Raw genomic sequence first — 17651 nt, forward strand, 5'->3', positions numbered from 1 at the left:
GGCGAAGGTGGTGGAGGGTTTTCGGTGGTGGTTTGATGGTTATAGTGTCGTTTGGGAACGACGGTGAAGCGATGTTTGCGGGATGGAGTTGTGAAGGTAAGGGTTGTGGCTGTTTGCGTTGTTGGCGGCTTAAGGGTCGAAAATAACAATAGAGAAAGAAAAAATGGCTAACTCAAAGCGTCGCAGCCCGGATGAATCACATAAATTCCCTCTCTACAACGGGTTTGGGCTAACTACACATGTACCTATGAAGATATCTCACCTGAGGGCCCTTTATGGTGTAATGCGAATTTCCACAGCTGTAACACTATTATACCGCAGTTCATTTACTTGTACTACACTGGTCATGGAAGCATACAGTTGGCAAGTAAAGGCTTGCTTCAAGTCTGTGTCTGTGTATGTGGCGTTTAGGGTTAGTTCCTTTAGTCATCGAGCTTTCTTGCATCATCGTCCCAAAAAGATGGTGACCTTGCTATATTTACTTTGTTTAAGCAGAGTTTGCTGAATTTTACTAACAGTCGACTGAGTTCGATTTCTCCACTGTGAAACAACTTGAAACGCTGCAGAATGTTTTGCTGGTGGAAAACCCGTGCCAACCAAGCCATGAAGGAGATGAGCGAGGAACAAATTCCATGCAAGCTCTCACTTTTGTTTGTCTGCACTGCCTGTTTGCCTATTTATTTATTTATTTTTGGTTTTTCAGATTAAATGTACAAGTAAATCTCCCTTTCAACAGTCTCAGATGAGTGGCACCATGTGTTTATAATGTTGCAGCTGAAACTGCCCTCAGACAAAATGTCTCGTTGGTTGAGCTTGTGTTGTATTCATTATAATCCTACAATCCTTGCTTGCTCTTTATTGAATGTAAATACCTTGAGCTCGAATGGCAATAAACAGGAAAGGCACCAGGATTATGATATATATATATATATATATATATATATATATATATATATATATATATATATATATATATATATATATATATCTTCTTCTTCTTCTTTCGGCTGCTCCCGTTAGGGGTCGCCACAGCGGATCATCCGTATGATCCGCATAGTGATTTGGCACATGTTTTATGCCGGATGCCCTTCCTGACGCAACCCTGGTCGCCTCTTACGACACAGGGATATGGTATCCTATTTTAACCGGGGTATACACCGGCCCAGTATACTGGTACTCATTTCGCCGACCTCGGAAGGATGGCAGGCTGAGTAAACCCCCTGGTGTATTAATTCAGTGGTCCAACGGGGCTTGAACTCAGGACCTTTTGGATCCCAAGCCACTGCCCTAACCACTGCGCCAACACCAGGCATATATATATATATATATATATATATATATATATATATATATATATATATATATATATATATAAATATAAATATATAAATATATATATATATATATATATAAATATAAATATATATATATATATATATATATATATATATATATATATATATATATATATATATATATATATATATATATATATACATACATACAGGAGATCATCAAAGAAGAAAGCTGACAACTGTGGAAAAGTCTACAATACTGTTGTAACTGGTGCAGAGATTCAGCTTTGTTCATGTGGATTTTAATGATTTTGAGAGCTCTTGGTCTCCACCCTGTGAAGACATGCAAGGGGCAAGGTAGGGGCACAGTCAAACGGGGAGAGAAGTACTCCATTGAGCTGTGAATGCAGGTCTTACCTCCATAAAAGTTTTGATTTTCCAAGGAAAGACTATGCACGATGGAGGATGCCTATTCGGCGGCTGGCTTCTGAGGCTAACTTAGACATGTGGTTTGCTGAAGAAAGATCATGGCTGATGGTGAGGTCCAAACATTTGAAGACTGCACTTCTTCAAGAGGTTAGGAAAGGAAGTACATTGGGGTTGATGGGAGGGTTTGCCAGATGGACCTTTCAAAGAAACAGAGTGAAAAATTGGGATTTGTCAGGATTCAAAGACATATTTCATGTGTTGGACTAGCTCCTGACTTGATCAAAATCTGCAGAGAGGGAACAGGTTAATGCCTGCCAATCTGGAACCTGAGAAATGCTGTGACAGAGGATGGCATCATCAGCCAAAAGACAATAAGCAATTTCCAGAGTAATCTGAATTTGAGGGCCTCCATCCATCGCTGAATGTTGAGAGTACAAGCAATGTGGCTATTAGAGTGACCAAGTGAGAATGCAAGTTCATGATTTGACATTTGGCTGTTTGAGAAAAGGAGAGACTTGAAGTGAACTGCATTGATGGATTCTATGACTTTGCTTGAATTTTTGTAGCATGCTAATAAGTTTGTGGTGAAGAGGATTTGTTTTTGCTTCGTTTTTTTGGTCAATGCAGTTATATGGCCTGACTTCCAAGTCGACATAAAGGTGATCTCGGGGAAAATGATAAGGTGAACATTGCAGAAAAAGGATGTACAAGGGACTCCTTGAATGAAAAGAATGGCAGGGCAGGTATATAGAACATGCCATTGGGCTCTATCCCAGGATCATAGTTATAGGGTTGTTAGAAACAGCTGCACCCCCTCAGGCCAGATGTGAGAGCAGTCAGGGTTGTTGCTGAAGGGAGTGCAGGCAGGAGTGTAGCTGGAGTGAATGCAGGCAAAGATGTAGCTGAACCTAATGCAAGCAGTGCTGAGTATAGAGTGATTGCAGGCAGGGTTGAGGTTGGAGAGAGTGCAGGTGGGGTTGAGGCTTGAGAGGGTGCAGGCAGTGGTGTGGCTAGGACTTTGTGCAGGTGTGTTCTATCCCATATTAAAGGCAGGGGAGTGACGAGAGATTAAAGGCAGGGGTGTGGCGAGAGCAATTATTGGTAAGGGTGAGGCTTGAGCAATTGCAGGCTGGCATGTGGCTGGAGTGAGTCTGGGGTGTGGTGTGTCTGGAGTGAGTCCGATCCTGGTATGACTGTAGCTAGGCCAGGCTGTGTGTGGCTGGAACAAGTCCGGGCTTGGGAGAGGCTGGAGCGAGTTCAGGCAGGGGTGTGGCTGGAGCAAGCGCAGGCAGGGGTGTGGATGGAGCAAGTGCATGCAAGGGTGTGGCTGGAGCGAGTGCAGGCTGGGTTGTGGTTAGGGCAAGTCTGGGCTGGGCTGTGGCTTGGGCGAGTTTGGGCTGGGCTGGGGTGTGGCTGGAGCAAGCGCAGGCAGGGGTGTGGTTGGAGCGAGTGCATGCAAGGGTGTGGCTGGAGCGAGTGCAGGCTGGGTTGTGGTTAGGGCAAGTCTGGGCTGGGATGTGGCTTGGGCGAGTTTGGGCTGGGCTGGGGTGTGGCTGGAGCAAGTTCGGGCTGGGATGTGGCTGGAACGAGTCTGGGCTGGGGTGTGGTTGGAGTGATTCCAGGCTTGGGGGTGAGGAGTCAGGATAGATAGAGTATGAGGCACAGCAAGAGGCAGAGCAAGAGGTCTGACATTTGTCTTGGGAGACTGTCCTGTCGTCTTATTTAAGATTGAGTGCTTTCAACCTTTGCTGAGAAATGAGCCGTAGCATTTCCAGAGTGGAGAGGGAAGGAGTGAATCCAAACTGCTGGAAAGTAGTACTTGGTTGGGTTTGGAGGTGACCAGTTAATTCTCACCTCAAAGAAGAAGCTTTTCATTATATGTATGTCGGATTGGATGCTAATGAGATTTAAGTCGCAAATAAATGAAAAGATATATTCAGGAGATTGTGGTTGCACCATTGTTGGCCACGGCGCCTCACCTTCGCCACTCGCCACATCAAACTTGTGTTCACTACTGTTGGCTGAACCGAAGTCTCTCCCAGTGCCCCTGGATACTCTTACTTGTCACACATTATCCTCAACTTCAGATGGAAATTCCATACATCGACTAAACCACCTTGAATGCTGTGCAGACCAAATGGTTATTATTTGAGAAAACTCTCATCACAATGATGCATCATTGATCGTTTTTTACAGGAAATAATCAAACAGTCTTCTCTTAAAGTTAAACGATCTCAGCCTGATAGCTATCGTTCAGTTCTATACCTTATCAAAGACCTTGCTGAAGCTGTTTTCTCTGCTTTTCTCTTACACATCACATCTGCTGGGAGGCACACCATCCTCAATTACCCTCTTATTTTTTCATGTACCCGATATAGAATGTTCATTCACATGCACTCAATTGAGCTCTCTCAAACTTGTCTCCCAAACAAACTCTCTGTAGTTCCCACAAGTCTTCATTCCTTCATATATTCAAGACTATCAGGGGTGTCGGCAATGCCGGGAAACCTGTCTCGCCCTTTCCTCTCCTTCCTCCCATCTCTTCCCCTCACTCATCCCACCGCAACCCCTGTATCCTCCCAACCCAGACTTACACCCCACCCCTTTCCCTCCCTCCTCCCACACCCTCCCTCCAGACACCTACCCCACCGCTTCCTCTTCCTCCAGATACCCACCCCCCTTCCTCTGCCTCTCTTTGTTAGTCGAGGGTAGCTTTGGGGCTTCCCACTCTCTGGGGATGTGTACAATGCAAAAAGCAAGTTATTTCTCAACAGCTGACTTGTAATACCCTCTGCCACCACCACCACCACCACCGGGTGGTGCAACACAATACACATTGACATGGATAATTTTTTCTCGACCTTCCCTCCTGAACCCCCATGGCTCCAGATTAAAACAAGCATCCCATTGTCACCAAGAGGTCGAACTTGGTCCATGTGCCAAGTTTGGTGGCAATTGGCTCAGCAGTTTTCACATAATTGGCATTACACACAGACAGACAGAAAATGATGTTTATTTATGAGATTGTAACATGTCACCACTCACCACCTCTCCAATACCAAGTCTGTCTGGGAGAAGCTCATTCACGAGTAATATACCAGTAAATTTCTGTTGTGAATTTTGGTTCATCATTGTGTTCGCTCAGTTTTTTTGTTAATCCCACTTTCTTCCCTTTTCCTTTTAATAATATCCTTGGAGCTTTACTAATCCTCACCATGATAAATAAATTTCCACAAACACAGAATCCTATCAGAGATGTTTAACTTTATCTTGACTTGTACTTATTGTCCCATAACCAACGTCCTCTCTTTTACTTTTGTTTTCCCTTTAATTAGACATTCCCTGAATTTGTTTCTGTTTGCCAACAATATTAAGCATTTTATTTCCCACACCAGTTCAGAACAGTAAAGTTTATCAACCTTTAGAAAGACTACAAGGGTAATGTCCCTGCCAGCAACCATAACCCAAACACAAATCAAAGGATACGACTCGAAGGAGAATAAAAATGTCTGATTTTCAGCAAATAATATATATACATGTCAACAAAATCCGTGCAACCATTGTAAATGCTTTTTCTACACTGGGTAAGGGAGAGATCTCCACAAGGCATTTCCATGGACCACCCTAAATGTCCAATGGTACATGGATTATCGCAGGTTCACATTAATGCCAGTCCTGGATAGTGGTGTCTTTGCCTTAATGATTCCAAAGCAGGACAAAATGGTCAACATGAAACTTGTTGCTGAATAAAACAACCCATTGTCCTCAACTGTTATGATTCGTCATCCAGACAGAGCACAATGGAAGAAAATTAAAATTTATTCCAGGATTTTAAGGTTGTTATAATTAATTACATGTTGACAATCGACTTGGAAGAAACCACGACTTTCTAAAGGTTTAGACAGTATAGTGATATATGAGTATTTAATACGTTGTCATTCTCAAAATAAAACTTTATTACTTACAATCACAATAGACTTGAGATTGACTTTCGGAAGTCACAGATACTTTAATGGTAAGAGCTTGTCCGTGAAGTTTTCGATATGGATTAAAACCATAATTAGAATAATGTTGATTATATTTCCTTGATTGTAACAATCCATTCATGAACTTCTGATGTCTACACCAAAGCCTTCAAACTCGAAAGACTCTACAGAGTGAAGTTCACCCTCGTAAATGTGCAAATCAAACTCACAAACGTGAACCCGTCCTGATCGGAATAACATCGCGGTATAAAATCCAACATCTGATTCATTGACTGGATACAGGATCATTGATCCATCTCCATTTGAAAGGTCTCCCACACAAGTTGCACGCTGATCGCCACTGTCATTATGAGCGGCTGGGCAGGTAAGAACCTGAAGAAGAGAAGGGCAAGGCTTGGATGAGTTTAGAGCAAAGGTCCATTCCTGTGAGCTGGCACAACATACATGTGGAGAAATTACATACACATACAATACAAATACACACTATGTCCACATACACATGATACATAAACAATACACAATATATCATCACAAGAAATGTGCAGAGCTTCACAGAGCATTATTGGTGCTGCCGAAGCAGTCTCTTTGTAAGGGTTATGCTGGGTAGTTTTCCATTGCTTTCCCAGTATTCACTCAGGGGAAGAATTTTGAATTTGTCTTGGGAGGCGGCGATAGCTCACTTACTCTGTGTGACATACACCATTTGATCATTCATGTTCACCAACAAGCAGAGCTGGAAGACTAGTCCTTCAGCTTAACGTCCTTACAATGGACGGTCCACACATTGATGTCTTGCCTTGCACATGAATCACCAGGGTGACAGTTTATAGCTGGGCCGAGATTCAAACCCAAGCGAGACAGCTCAGTGGCGAGTGTGCAAACCTCTAGGCTGTCCCGCCATCCCATATATTATGTACATAATATACATTGTATATATACACGTTATATTCGCCACAAAATACATACAGTAATGAATATACATACACAAATTATATCAACATATTACATATGACACATACTCGAGGCTTTCAAGCAGTTCTCAGAATGCGATACTCACCATAGTCCAAGACATGGAAATACATTCTTTCTTTTTCTGCAATCATGATATACTGTTTCACGATATATAAAGGAAGATTTTTTTTCAATGAATTGTAGAAACTTGTATGTTGAACTATGACGAGTTTCCTTCACTAACTATTGCAAGTATCCAGTTATGGGATCATTTTGAATTGTGTGTGTGTGTGTGTGTGTGTGTGTGTGTGTGTGTGTGTGTGTGTGTGTGTGTGTGTGTGTGTGTGTGTGTGTGTCATTGGTTGTTATCTCCAAATGCTGGTTTCAGATAGTGAAACTGAGCTCTCGCAGGTCTCAAAATTTCTACCCCTGTGTGTGCATGTATATATATATATATATATATATATATATATATATATATATATATATATATATATATATATATATATATATATATTACTAGTGGGGTATGCTTACACATTGTAAGCAGTGATGAACCGTGCTTCCCCATTTTCTTTGGTTGCTCACCTGCTGTACATTTGATTTTTCATTTATTTATTTTTGCATTGATTTATATTTTCATTTGCGGATGCTTTCCGACGGTTCTGAGATTTTTCCTGGTGTATTGGTTTCGATGTCCATTGGCATGCAAAATTAACATGCTGCCCCATTGTCTCGGGTCGCTTAGCTGCATTTTTTCATTTACATATTTTCATTTACAGTATTTATATTTTCATTTACGGATGGTTCTGACAGTTCTGTGATTTTTACCCGTGTATCAGCTTTGATGTCCATCGTTACACAAAATTTCAGCTTTCTACATCACCTGGAAGGTACCGATCTTTAACATCAGTCAGTCAGTAAATCAGTGGTTCGAATGAGCTTTATATATTAGACTCGCAGGGGTACCCAGCGTTACTGAGCAACACCGGTTCCTTCCTCCCAACCCACCCCTTCCCCTGCCACCTCCCACCCTCGTCCGTCCGGCCTCCCACCCCACCCCTTCCAATGCCTCTTCTCACCCCACCTCTTCCTCCTGCCACCCTACGTCTTTCCCTGCCTCCTTCAACCCCAGCCCTTTCCATCCCTCTTCCCACCCCACCTCTTCCTCCTCCCACCCTACCTCTTCCCCTGCCTCCTCCAACCCCACCCCTTTCCATGCCTCCTCCCACCCCACCTCTTCTCCTGCCTCCTCCCACCCCACCTCTTCCCCTGCCTCCTCCAACCCCACCCTTTCCTCCTCCCACCTCAGCTCTTCCTCCTCCCACTTGAGCTCTTCTCCTGCCTCCTCCCACCCCATCTCCTCCCTCTGGACTCCCACCCCACCCCTTCCCCTGCTTCCTCCCACCCCACCCCTTCCCCTGCTTCCTCCCATCCCACCCCTTCCCCTGCTTCCTCCCATCCCACCCCTTCCCCTGCCTCCTCCCACCCCACTCCTTCCCCTGCCTCCTCCCACCCAATCCCTCAGGACTCCCACCCCACCCATTCCCCTGCCTCCTCCCACCCAGTCCCTCTGGACTCCCACCCCACCCATTCCCCTGCCTCCTCCCACCCAGTCCCTCTGGACACCCACCCCACCCATTCCCCTGCCTCCTCCCACCCAGTCCCTCTGGACTCCCACCCCACCCATTCCCCTGCCTCCTCCCACCCAGTCCCTCTGGACTCCCACCCCACCCATTCCCCTTCCTCCTCCCACCCCACCTCTTCCTCCTCTCTCTGTTAGTTACCAAGTGCGGCTGCTTGTGTTCAGATTCAAGTTTCTTGTAGAGCGCTCATCGAGTGGCTTAAGCACTCAAACAAACACTCTATTCAAAACCGTTGATAAGGAACGGCTGTCTTGACAACCGCTACCGAGCTACTTGGTAACTGAACACATCCCTTGACATCTCAACAGCATACAGAACATACAAAACGCCGACAAAAGGACAGTTTTCTCGATTAAAGATTTCAAATAGTAATCATGAGTATTTTCGTTGTCATGAAAACGTACCATGTTCGGTTTTAAAATGTACATGAACTCAGAGGTGATGTTGAGTGTATGAAAGTATACATGTACATTTCATATAACTTTGAAGTGTACGTGTATATAACTTATTTAAAGTGTACATGTTCATGAAAATATCTTGGTAATTTCCCCGGCAGCCTCCTGACTACTTAATTACGAACGCAGGAGCTTCACGACCAAGCCAATTTTAATGTTTATTTATTTCACATATTACATTATGTGAATTGCATGTCCATCGGTTAGTTTATAAGCCTTGAAAAGTCAGGCAAAAACCAGAAGTTTTTTTTTTTTTAAATGAAAGACCTATTTTCTTTCCTCAACATCATGAGAACGTATCTTCATTGGTGTATATTAGCCCGCTGCCACGATCGCTGTGAACAAAACACGCATTACATCGTTGTTGTAATCAAAATGTACCTTTGTTGCCTCAAAACGGTACCTTTATTTAATGATAGAAGACGTGTTGTTCAGTCTTCAAATGTAAAAAAAAAAAAAAAAATCAAATACAGGTAAGCGACCCGAGATGTTGGGGAATCACAGTTCATATGCTTACACAATGTGTAAGCATATCCCACAAGTTTGTGTGTGTGTATTCAAGTTGCTGTTGTTGGGTGCTCTCTCCACACGTGGGTGGGTTTCAGGAGATGGAATGGAGTCCAACCCAGTCTCAAGGGATCCACCTCCATTAGCATGTGTGTCCTGTATAATATGTGTATATAACATTTAATATGGAATAGGCAAAGCCTAGAAGCGAACGTAGAATTCTTCTTACATTCGATGCTGCAATTTCCGGTTACTTCGGCCTGGATTCGGGATCAGCGATCAAATAATGTAAATCACGATGAAAAATAATTTTTTGATGATGCGGGAGATATCTTTATTAAAATCAGTGGAGGAAATATACACCATGTCTGATATTTGGGTCTTTCATGTCTCTGACGATGCCTTTATCTCCCGGCATGCATCATTCCCCATAACAAAAACCAGAAGCAAAAAAAACCTGGAAGCAAAAAAAACCCGGAAGCAAAAAAAACCCGGAAGAAAAAAAACCCGGAAGCAAAAAAAAACCGGAAGCAAAAGGGTCATAGCCGACGACACGGATTCCAAATTGCCATGGTATTGTGTTGTTGTTGTTGTTGTTTTTTTTTTTTCCTATTCTATCATGTGCACGCGTTGAGTAAAAAACCGGAAGCAAAAAAAAAACTGGAAGCAAAAAAAAACCGGAAGCAAAAGGGTCATAGCCGACGACACAGATTCCAAATTGCCAAGGTATTGTGTTGTTGTTTCCTATTCTGTCATGTGCACGCGTTGAGTATGAAGCTCACTACGTTCGCTATAATACGTTGCGTATTGTATAATGTGTGCATGATCACATGTCAATATGTGTGTATATAATATTGTCGTGTCCACGCCGATTAACACCGACGCGGGACGGATAGATAGACCAAACTGGCTATTACAGCCTTGGACACGTCTGATTAATAGCGGCTTTGCATGCTCGGGATCACAAGAAGTATACATGAACCTTAATCGAACTTAAGATGTTTTATTTCCCAACCAAAATAATTACCAGGGGATGGTGGAATCACAACGGGGGAGTACGACTGCAGGTTGTGAAGGGAGGGGGAGAAAGGGGGAACACGGAATTCACAATAGATAATTTACCATATACAGGAGAAATAAATAAGTCTGAAGGGCCCACACACCAGACTCAAGCACAGATGAGAATGGGAAACGAAAACCCGGGTGAGGCCTTAGCTGCCTTAGCCGCCACCAAAGGTCGAAGGAGGTTATGTTTTCACCCCATCTGTACGTCTGTTTGTCTGTTTGTTTGGTTGTCCGTCTGTCTGTGAACAGGATATCTCAAAAAGTGTCGGACAGATTTGGACGAAATTTGGTGGACAGGTTTGGACGAAATTTGGTGGACAGGTTGGGTGTGTGACAAGGACAAAAAGATGAGATTTTGTTGAAGATCCGGATCCAGATCCGGGTAGTAGAATATTGAAAGTGATGATTTCACCATTGAGAGACAGGGCCAAAACGATTTACAGCAAGCTATCTTTAAGAGTTGTGGACAGATTTGAACGAAACTTGGTGGCCAAGTTGGATGTATGACGAGGAAGAATTGATTTGATTTTGGTGAATATCTGGGTCTGAAACTAGATCTGAGAATTTTAAAATTTTCCAAGTGATTCTTCACCATTGAGAAATGGAGCCAAAAACGATACAGTATATACCATGATATCTCAAAATTTTGTTTGATGGATTATGACAAAACTTGGTAGATGAGTTTGTTAGATGACAAGAACAAGCCAATGAAATTTTGATTCAGCTCAGCATATCCGGCCTATCAGTGGGATACAAAATGTAAACTGTTCTGCCTGGCATAGGTATACATTATTGAGTGCTGCACGAGTTACCCTCACCGAAGGAGAGGGTATTTTCCAAGGATTACAAGGAATTTATACACAGGAGGAGGCCATTCGGCCCATCATGCCTGCACCACACCAATACCAGATTTAATAAATCCATCAATACCCCTTCCCTTCGAGTGAAGCCTTTTGGCTGCTCCACTGGTAATCAGTTCACTGACCTCAGAAGGATGACGGGCTGAGGCAACCCCCTGGCGTTTATTCAGCTGACAACAGGGCTTGAACTCAGGACCCAAGGATCCAAAGCCGCCACCCCAACTGCGAAGCCAACACCAGGTTTGCATTTGGGTTCGTTTGTTTGTTTGTTTGTTTGTCTGTTTGTTTGTTTGTTTGTTTGTTTGTTTGTTTGTTTGTTTGTTTGTTTGTTTGTTTGTTTGTTTGTTTGTTTGTCTGTTCGTTTGTTTGTGAGCACAGAACCTTCGTGTTTTTTGACGCAACCTCTTGTCGGATTGAGATGAAATTTTCACCATTGGTGGGACTACTCATGTAGAATGTTGTAGTGATAAATATTACGTCATAGGTCACGTGGTGTGGCAACCATCTTGGAAAATGGAAAACTTTGGACCTCTGTATCTCTGAAACCGCACCAAGGAAAAAATTGAAACTTGGCATGCAGCAAGTATTCTTCATGAGAAACGAGAGTGATTTTTTAATGATGTCATCGGTACCTTCATTATGACATCATAATTGCATGTGTGGAATGCTGCATGCGATCAGTATGAAAATTTTTGAGGTTCATCTAGGGATAAAATGGTCCACAAAATTTTTAATGACATCATCGGTCACGTGAATCAACAGCCATATTGATTTTTTTTTTTAAACCTTTAAAAATCTTCTTTTCTGAAATGGCTGAACCAGTCATCACTGCCAGCATTTATATCGTGGCAGTTCTAATTATGTCTCTTATTAATTACATAAAACGCCCGTACACAAACACCACACAAAATACACCACACAGAACTACACAAACACCACACAAAATACACCACACAAAATAAGTCCGAGTGAGGGTCTGCAATCTCTGATTGCTCTTTCCCTTTTTTAAAAATGAAACTGCATCACATCAAATTGGATTTCGACACTCAGAATGATGTCACAGGAACACGTTAATGTGTATGAGATGCTTACAATGCTGGGATGAGATATTATTAGATGCTTACAATTCGCTCAGTTTCAATGGACTGGAACTTCCACTGGACTGATGTTATTGGTTCTGATCCATTTGGCCATTTACATTCAAACAAGGGATTATCTCCTTCCTTTATGGAGAATGATTCCTTCCTCTCCTTCGTTCCTGCACTCAGCACAAGCACGATGTGGAAAATAATCACACAGAATCAAGCACGAGTAGATATACCACATCACATCGTGTACTCTAAGAGCATGTGAAATACCATAATATGCAAAAAGGTCAATAATGAGATCTGCATTTTTGACCTCAAACAAATCGTTATGGTTGAGAATTTTTTCTTTTAATTGCTGATCATTGTCTGTCGCTGTTGGTGATGGAACCTCAGCTGACACTCCCAGGTTCAGCGCTCATTTTTTTGAATATAAGAGTTCAACTTTGTAGTTCCATTTGCATTTACAGCAAAGTGTAATTCTGGCTGGATTAGTGAAAAATCCAGGACATAGGTGTGCCAGCATTGAACCATTATCAATATTACTTTTTTTTTTTTTTTTTGTACACCTTGGTCGAGGCTCGTATGAGAGCTAACACACAACTCACAGCAAGGAGGCATGAGACAAGAGGGGCGGGAGTGGAAGGGACAAAACAGTGGGGAACAGACACATTAGGTGAACTGTGGAAGGGAGAGGGATGGGGATGGGACGGGGAACATGGCGAAGAGAAGATGGACATTTCAGGGACTTTCAGGAAGGAAAGCAGGAGAAATGAAGGAAGTGGGCTTGGGTGGATTATCGGGGGTAGAAAAGATCGAGGATTTGGATGGGGGAAGATAAGAGGTGGTGGTGAACAGCTGTTTTGAAAGCCTGAAGGGAAGAATGGGAAAGAATAGAGTGAGGAAGTTTATTCCAAAGGCGGGAAAAAAGAGGAATGAAAGAGTGAAGATGAGCAGTGATTCGTGATTTTGGTAGTTTTACCAGAAGGGGGTTGTTGGCGGACCTTAAGCGCCCTGTGGAAATGTGGTGGGGACAAATCGCAGAGAGAGCAGGGGGGGCAACGCTGGAGAGGAGTCGGTAGAAGACAGAAAGACCACCGACCAACCTGCGGTGATTGAGTGAGAGGCCCAAAGACTCAGCTTCATTGCGGGAGATGCCGATGATCTTAAATGCCCTGGTTTCGACAGCGTGAAGCCGAGAAAGGTGGGAGGCAGGAGCACCAGCCCAGAGGGGAGAGCAGTACTCCATCAGGCTACGGACAAAAGCTTTGTAAGTGGTCAGGAGCTCAAGAGGGCCGAGGAAGGACTTAGCACGACGGAGGATTCCCAGTCGGTGACTGGCTTTTGAGGCGAGGTTGGAAATGTGACTTTCCCAGGAAAGGTCATGACAGATAGTGAGACCTAGAAGCTTGAAAGAAAAGACTTCTTCCAGAGGATTGTTGAGAAAGTGGATGGGGGGGTTTTGTAAACGGTCCTTTCGAAGAGACATAGTGAGAGTGTGAGATTTGTCTGGATTGAAAGACATGTTCCACGTGTTGGACCAGTTTGTGATTTTATCCAGATCTGCAGTGAGCGAAGAAGCTGCTGCTTGCCGGTCTGAGGGATGACAGATGGTACGGCAGAGGGTGGAGTCGTCGGCAAAGAGAAATAGAGGATTTTCCAGAGAGTCCGAGAGATCACTGATGAAAACCAGAAAAAGAACAGGGCCCAGAACGCTACCTTGAGGAACTCCAGCCTGCACAGGAAGAGGGGATGAAAGAACTCCATTTAGGGCCACACGTTGACTGCGACAGGAGAGGAAGTCTGCGAGCCATGAGTGGAGATGGCCTTGAATACCATGGGAAGAGAGTTTGGTGAGTAGGGCAGGGTGCCAGACCTATTTCATTATTTGGTTTGCAAACTTTCATCAGATGTTTTTGAAACAAAGAGTGTTTTGATGCGAGTGAAGCAAAATGATTGTGTCGGTGGTTCAACTTTGGCCTGGACTTCTGTTTACAATCACAATTGATTTGTAATGAATGATAGATACAGCACTTCCATCAGTAATGTTAACTTCTGAAACGGTTTGACAAAAATATACACCTCGACCAATAAAAATCAGATCCTAAACTCACGAGAAGTTTGTTATTGATTGAGGTAGTTGGTCTTGCACTGATGTGTGGTTCATTCTGTGCACTTTTAAGTCCATATTTAAATTACTTGCACTGCTCAAATACAGATGTCAATGATTGGCAATGATCACCAGAATGTGAAACCAATCAGCGAACTTTCAACAGTTTCTTTGAGCAGAAATTTCATAATTTGCTGTTCTACCCTCTGTTATTTCATTTTCCACCTTCTTGAATTCCTCAATAATTGTGTACATTTATTAGTCTTTCTTTTAGAATGAAATAGTACAGGTCAAGTTTGAATACTCTCAAAAATCACACCATTTCTCCAGTCGACTACACTTACCAATATACAGGTTAATCTTGCAGGTGCAATTTTCTTTGGAAGTGACAAGCTTCCCAGTATACTGCCCCACGTCCGATTGCTGCACTCTCGTCAATAACATTGAACCATCGCCATATTTAAAGTTTCCCTCAAAGTGATATTTATGGTGTCGCACAGAGTGCTTGTGGTGGTGATGAAGATCACGACGTTTTGGTTTTGCGTCTTTGTAGAGCACCTGGAAGGGTTTCAGAACAACAGATTCAAGAATGTGAGAACAACATCACAAAGCTATTTTATCATAAAAAAAAATATATGTATATATTTAAATCTGGTTGGAGGACAAGTATTTCCTGACATAAACTTTCAATTACTAAGCGCATGCAACAGACAATGATTTGAAGGAAAACATTAACATTTGGACTAATAACATCAAGAGATGGAGTGATATCAACAGATATTGACAGAACAAGCTATTCATTGGATAACATCATTGCCTCGATGTACAATATTTGACTTTGAGTTGTGCTGTCTGATTTTGATTCCTGATCTGACTGTAAACTGTCGTCCTGGTGAAACACAGGTGGGGCGATGCATCGTAACATAAATCTGTCCTTTTCAGGGGATGTTAACATGGTTGTCCTGTCTGTTAGCATTTGCTGATGGATCTTAGAAATGCATTCGTCCATTTTGAAAAGATATTCAAGTTCCTGCCATAATCTAACTTGGTACTACATAAGCAGTACCTCAAGAAGAAAGCAACCAACCGAATGATATTCCTAATTGAATCCTGATCAGTATTCATTCATCATAATAGGATAGCAGTTTCAGCAGATATCTATGGTAAATAATTGCATGAAGAGGCATCTTACAGTGCTGTCACGTCCATTCGACTTGAATGTCCATTCAATATTTTGCACATTTCCGTTCTTTCCAGGCCATTTGCAATTTAGAACAACATCTTCGGATTCATCCACGACCATTATTTTTGGCTCTTTGCTTGACGTCATTGTGATGTCGATGGAGACTGAAAGCACAATCACACAATACAGGGGTACAAAACCATAAGTATTTCAACAAAAGAATGGTGTGTATGCAAAAGTCATCAAACTTGCACTTGAGTTTAAGCAACATCAAACTTAATTTTTCAACAAATGCTTTTTCAGATCATTGGTCAAGTTGTTCGTATGGAATTAATTAAAGTCAAATTATTTTGGTTGCTTTTGATAGATTTGGATTCATCCACGACCATTTTTTAGCTCTTATGCGAGCCGAGTCATTGTGTATTTATAAAAGAAACATAATTGAAAGATGCTTTACCTCGTGCTGCTTGTTTTAAATAAAACCACAAATTTCGGTTTAGCTTTTTAATTTTTTTAATTTTTGTATACGTTGTCGAGGCTCGTATGAGAGCTAACACACAACGCACAGCAAGGGGGACATGAGACGAGGGGTGGGAGTGGGAAGGACAAAACAATGGGGAACAGAGACATTAGGAGATCTGTGGAAGGGAGAGGGATGGGGCGGGGAACACGGGGTATACAAGATGGACACCACAGGGGCTTTCAGGAAGGAAAGCAGGGAATTTGAAGGAGGTGGGTTTGGGGTGGATTAACGGGGGTAGAAAAAATCGAGGATTTGGATGGGGGTGATTTGGATGATAAGGCGTGATGGTGAACAGTTGTTTTAAAGGCCTGGAGGGAAGAATGGGATTGAGTAGAGTGAGGGAGTTTATTCCAAAGGCGGGGAAAAAGAGGAATGAAAGAGTGAAGGTGAGCAGTGATTCGTGATTTTGGTAGTTTTACCAGAAGGGGATTGTTGGCGGACCTTGAGCGCCATACGGAAATGTGGTGGGGACAAATCGCAGAGAGAGCGGGGGGGGGGGGGGGAGACTGGAGAGGAGACAGTAGAAGACAGAAAGACCACCGACCTGCCTGCGGTGGGAGAGTGAGAGGCCCAAAGACTCAGCCTCATCCCCTTCCTTAACTCTGGTTCTGGGTTTTAGGATTTTTAACGGCTTCAATTATTCCAACCATCTTGTGGGGTCTGCCAGGAAATGTTTTTCACCCAAGACTTTCACAAAATGGTTGGCTATGCCTGAGGCTTGACCGATCAATTTTGGCAGCGATTTGTAAATTCTTTACGGTGCCAGAAAAAACTTGCCTAATCTTCACGAAAGATACTGTGGGATATTTAATGTCCAATGATAAGTGCAGGTACATGGGTCCTCCGGCTAAACATCCTCCTGATAGATGACGCACACATTGGTGAATCGCCCTGCTGTCGAAACGCCAAGATGAGAGTTTATAGCTTGGTGAAGATTCACACGCAGGTGAGACAGCTCAGAGGTGAGTCACGTACCTCTCAGCTAATCTTGTCTATCAGCTTTCAATTCATCACAATTATGGTATGTCCGTAATAGTTATATCAATCTTCACTCAAAATTATTGTATACAGTATTATATATATATATATATATATATATATATATATATATATATATATATATATATATATATATATATATATATATACACGAAAAAAAGGCTGTGTGTGTGTGTGTGTGTGTGTGTGTGTGTGTGTGTGTGTGTGTGTGAGTGTGTGTGCACACGCGCGTCAGTGTGTCTCCTCCATAAGTCCAAAACCATAAAACCTCGCAGCCTGAAACTTTCGAGACACACTAAGAAAGCTCCATGGAAGAGCAAAAGTGAAAACTGGATGTTTGGGTTAATTAAAACCCCCTTTTGCGTAAATTAACGGCATTATTTAATTATATCCTTCATCAAGCAATCCTCGGCTACTTCACGGTCTGGGGTATTCAGGCGTTTCCTGGGTGACCTCACTGGGGTCTGAAGCCGCCATGTTTTTGGCCTGCTCAACCAGTCTTTGACTCGGAACAGGCCGCAACGATTTCTTAACAATGTACTTTTTTTTTCACTTTC

General features: G+C 42.8%; 1 protein-coding gene across 4 annotated transcripts in view; it reads right to left on the reverse strand.

The window, feature by feature from the left end:
- Positions 1-5527: 5527 nt before the first annotated feature.
- The window catches only part of LOC147013171 (hemicentin-1-like), a 45567-nt gene continuing 33443 nt past the window's right edge, over positions 5528-17651 (reverse strand). For all 4 annotated transcript variants that reach the window (XM_085854812.1, XM_085854813.1, XM_085854814.1 and 1 more), the window contains 4 exons: positions 15582-15736; positions 14734-14947; positions 12319-12452; positions 5528-6082 (listed from right to left, as the gene is read on the reverse strand). In XM_085854812.1, the coding sequence (XP_085710938.1) occupies positions 5828-6082; positions 12319-12452; positions 14734-14947; positions 15582-15736 (758 nt within the window). In that variant the 3' untranslated portion in view covers positions 5528-5827. The remainder of the gene's footprint in view (positions 6083-12318; positions 12453-14733; positions 14948-15581; positions 15737-17651) is intronic.

The sequence above is a fragment of the Eptatretus burgeri genome, chromosome 14, assembly GCF_056783735.1.
Source record: "Eptatretus burgeri isolate ZD-2024b chromosome 14, Ebu_testis_v1, whole genome shotgun sequence".
NCBI lineage: Eukaryota > Metazoa > Chordata > Myxini > Myxiniformes > Myxinidae > Eptatretus > Eptatretus burgeri.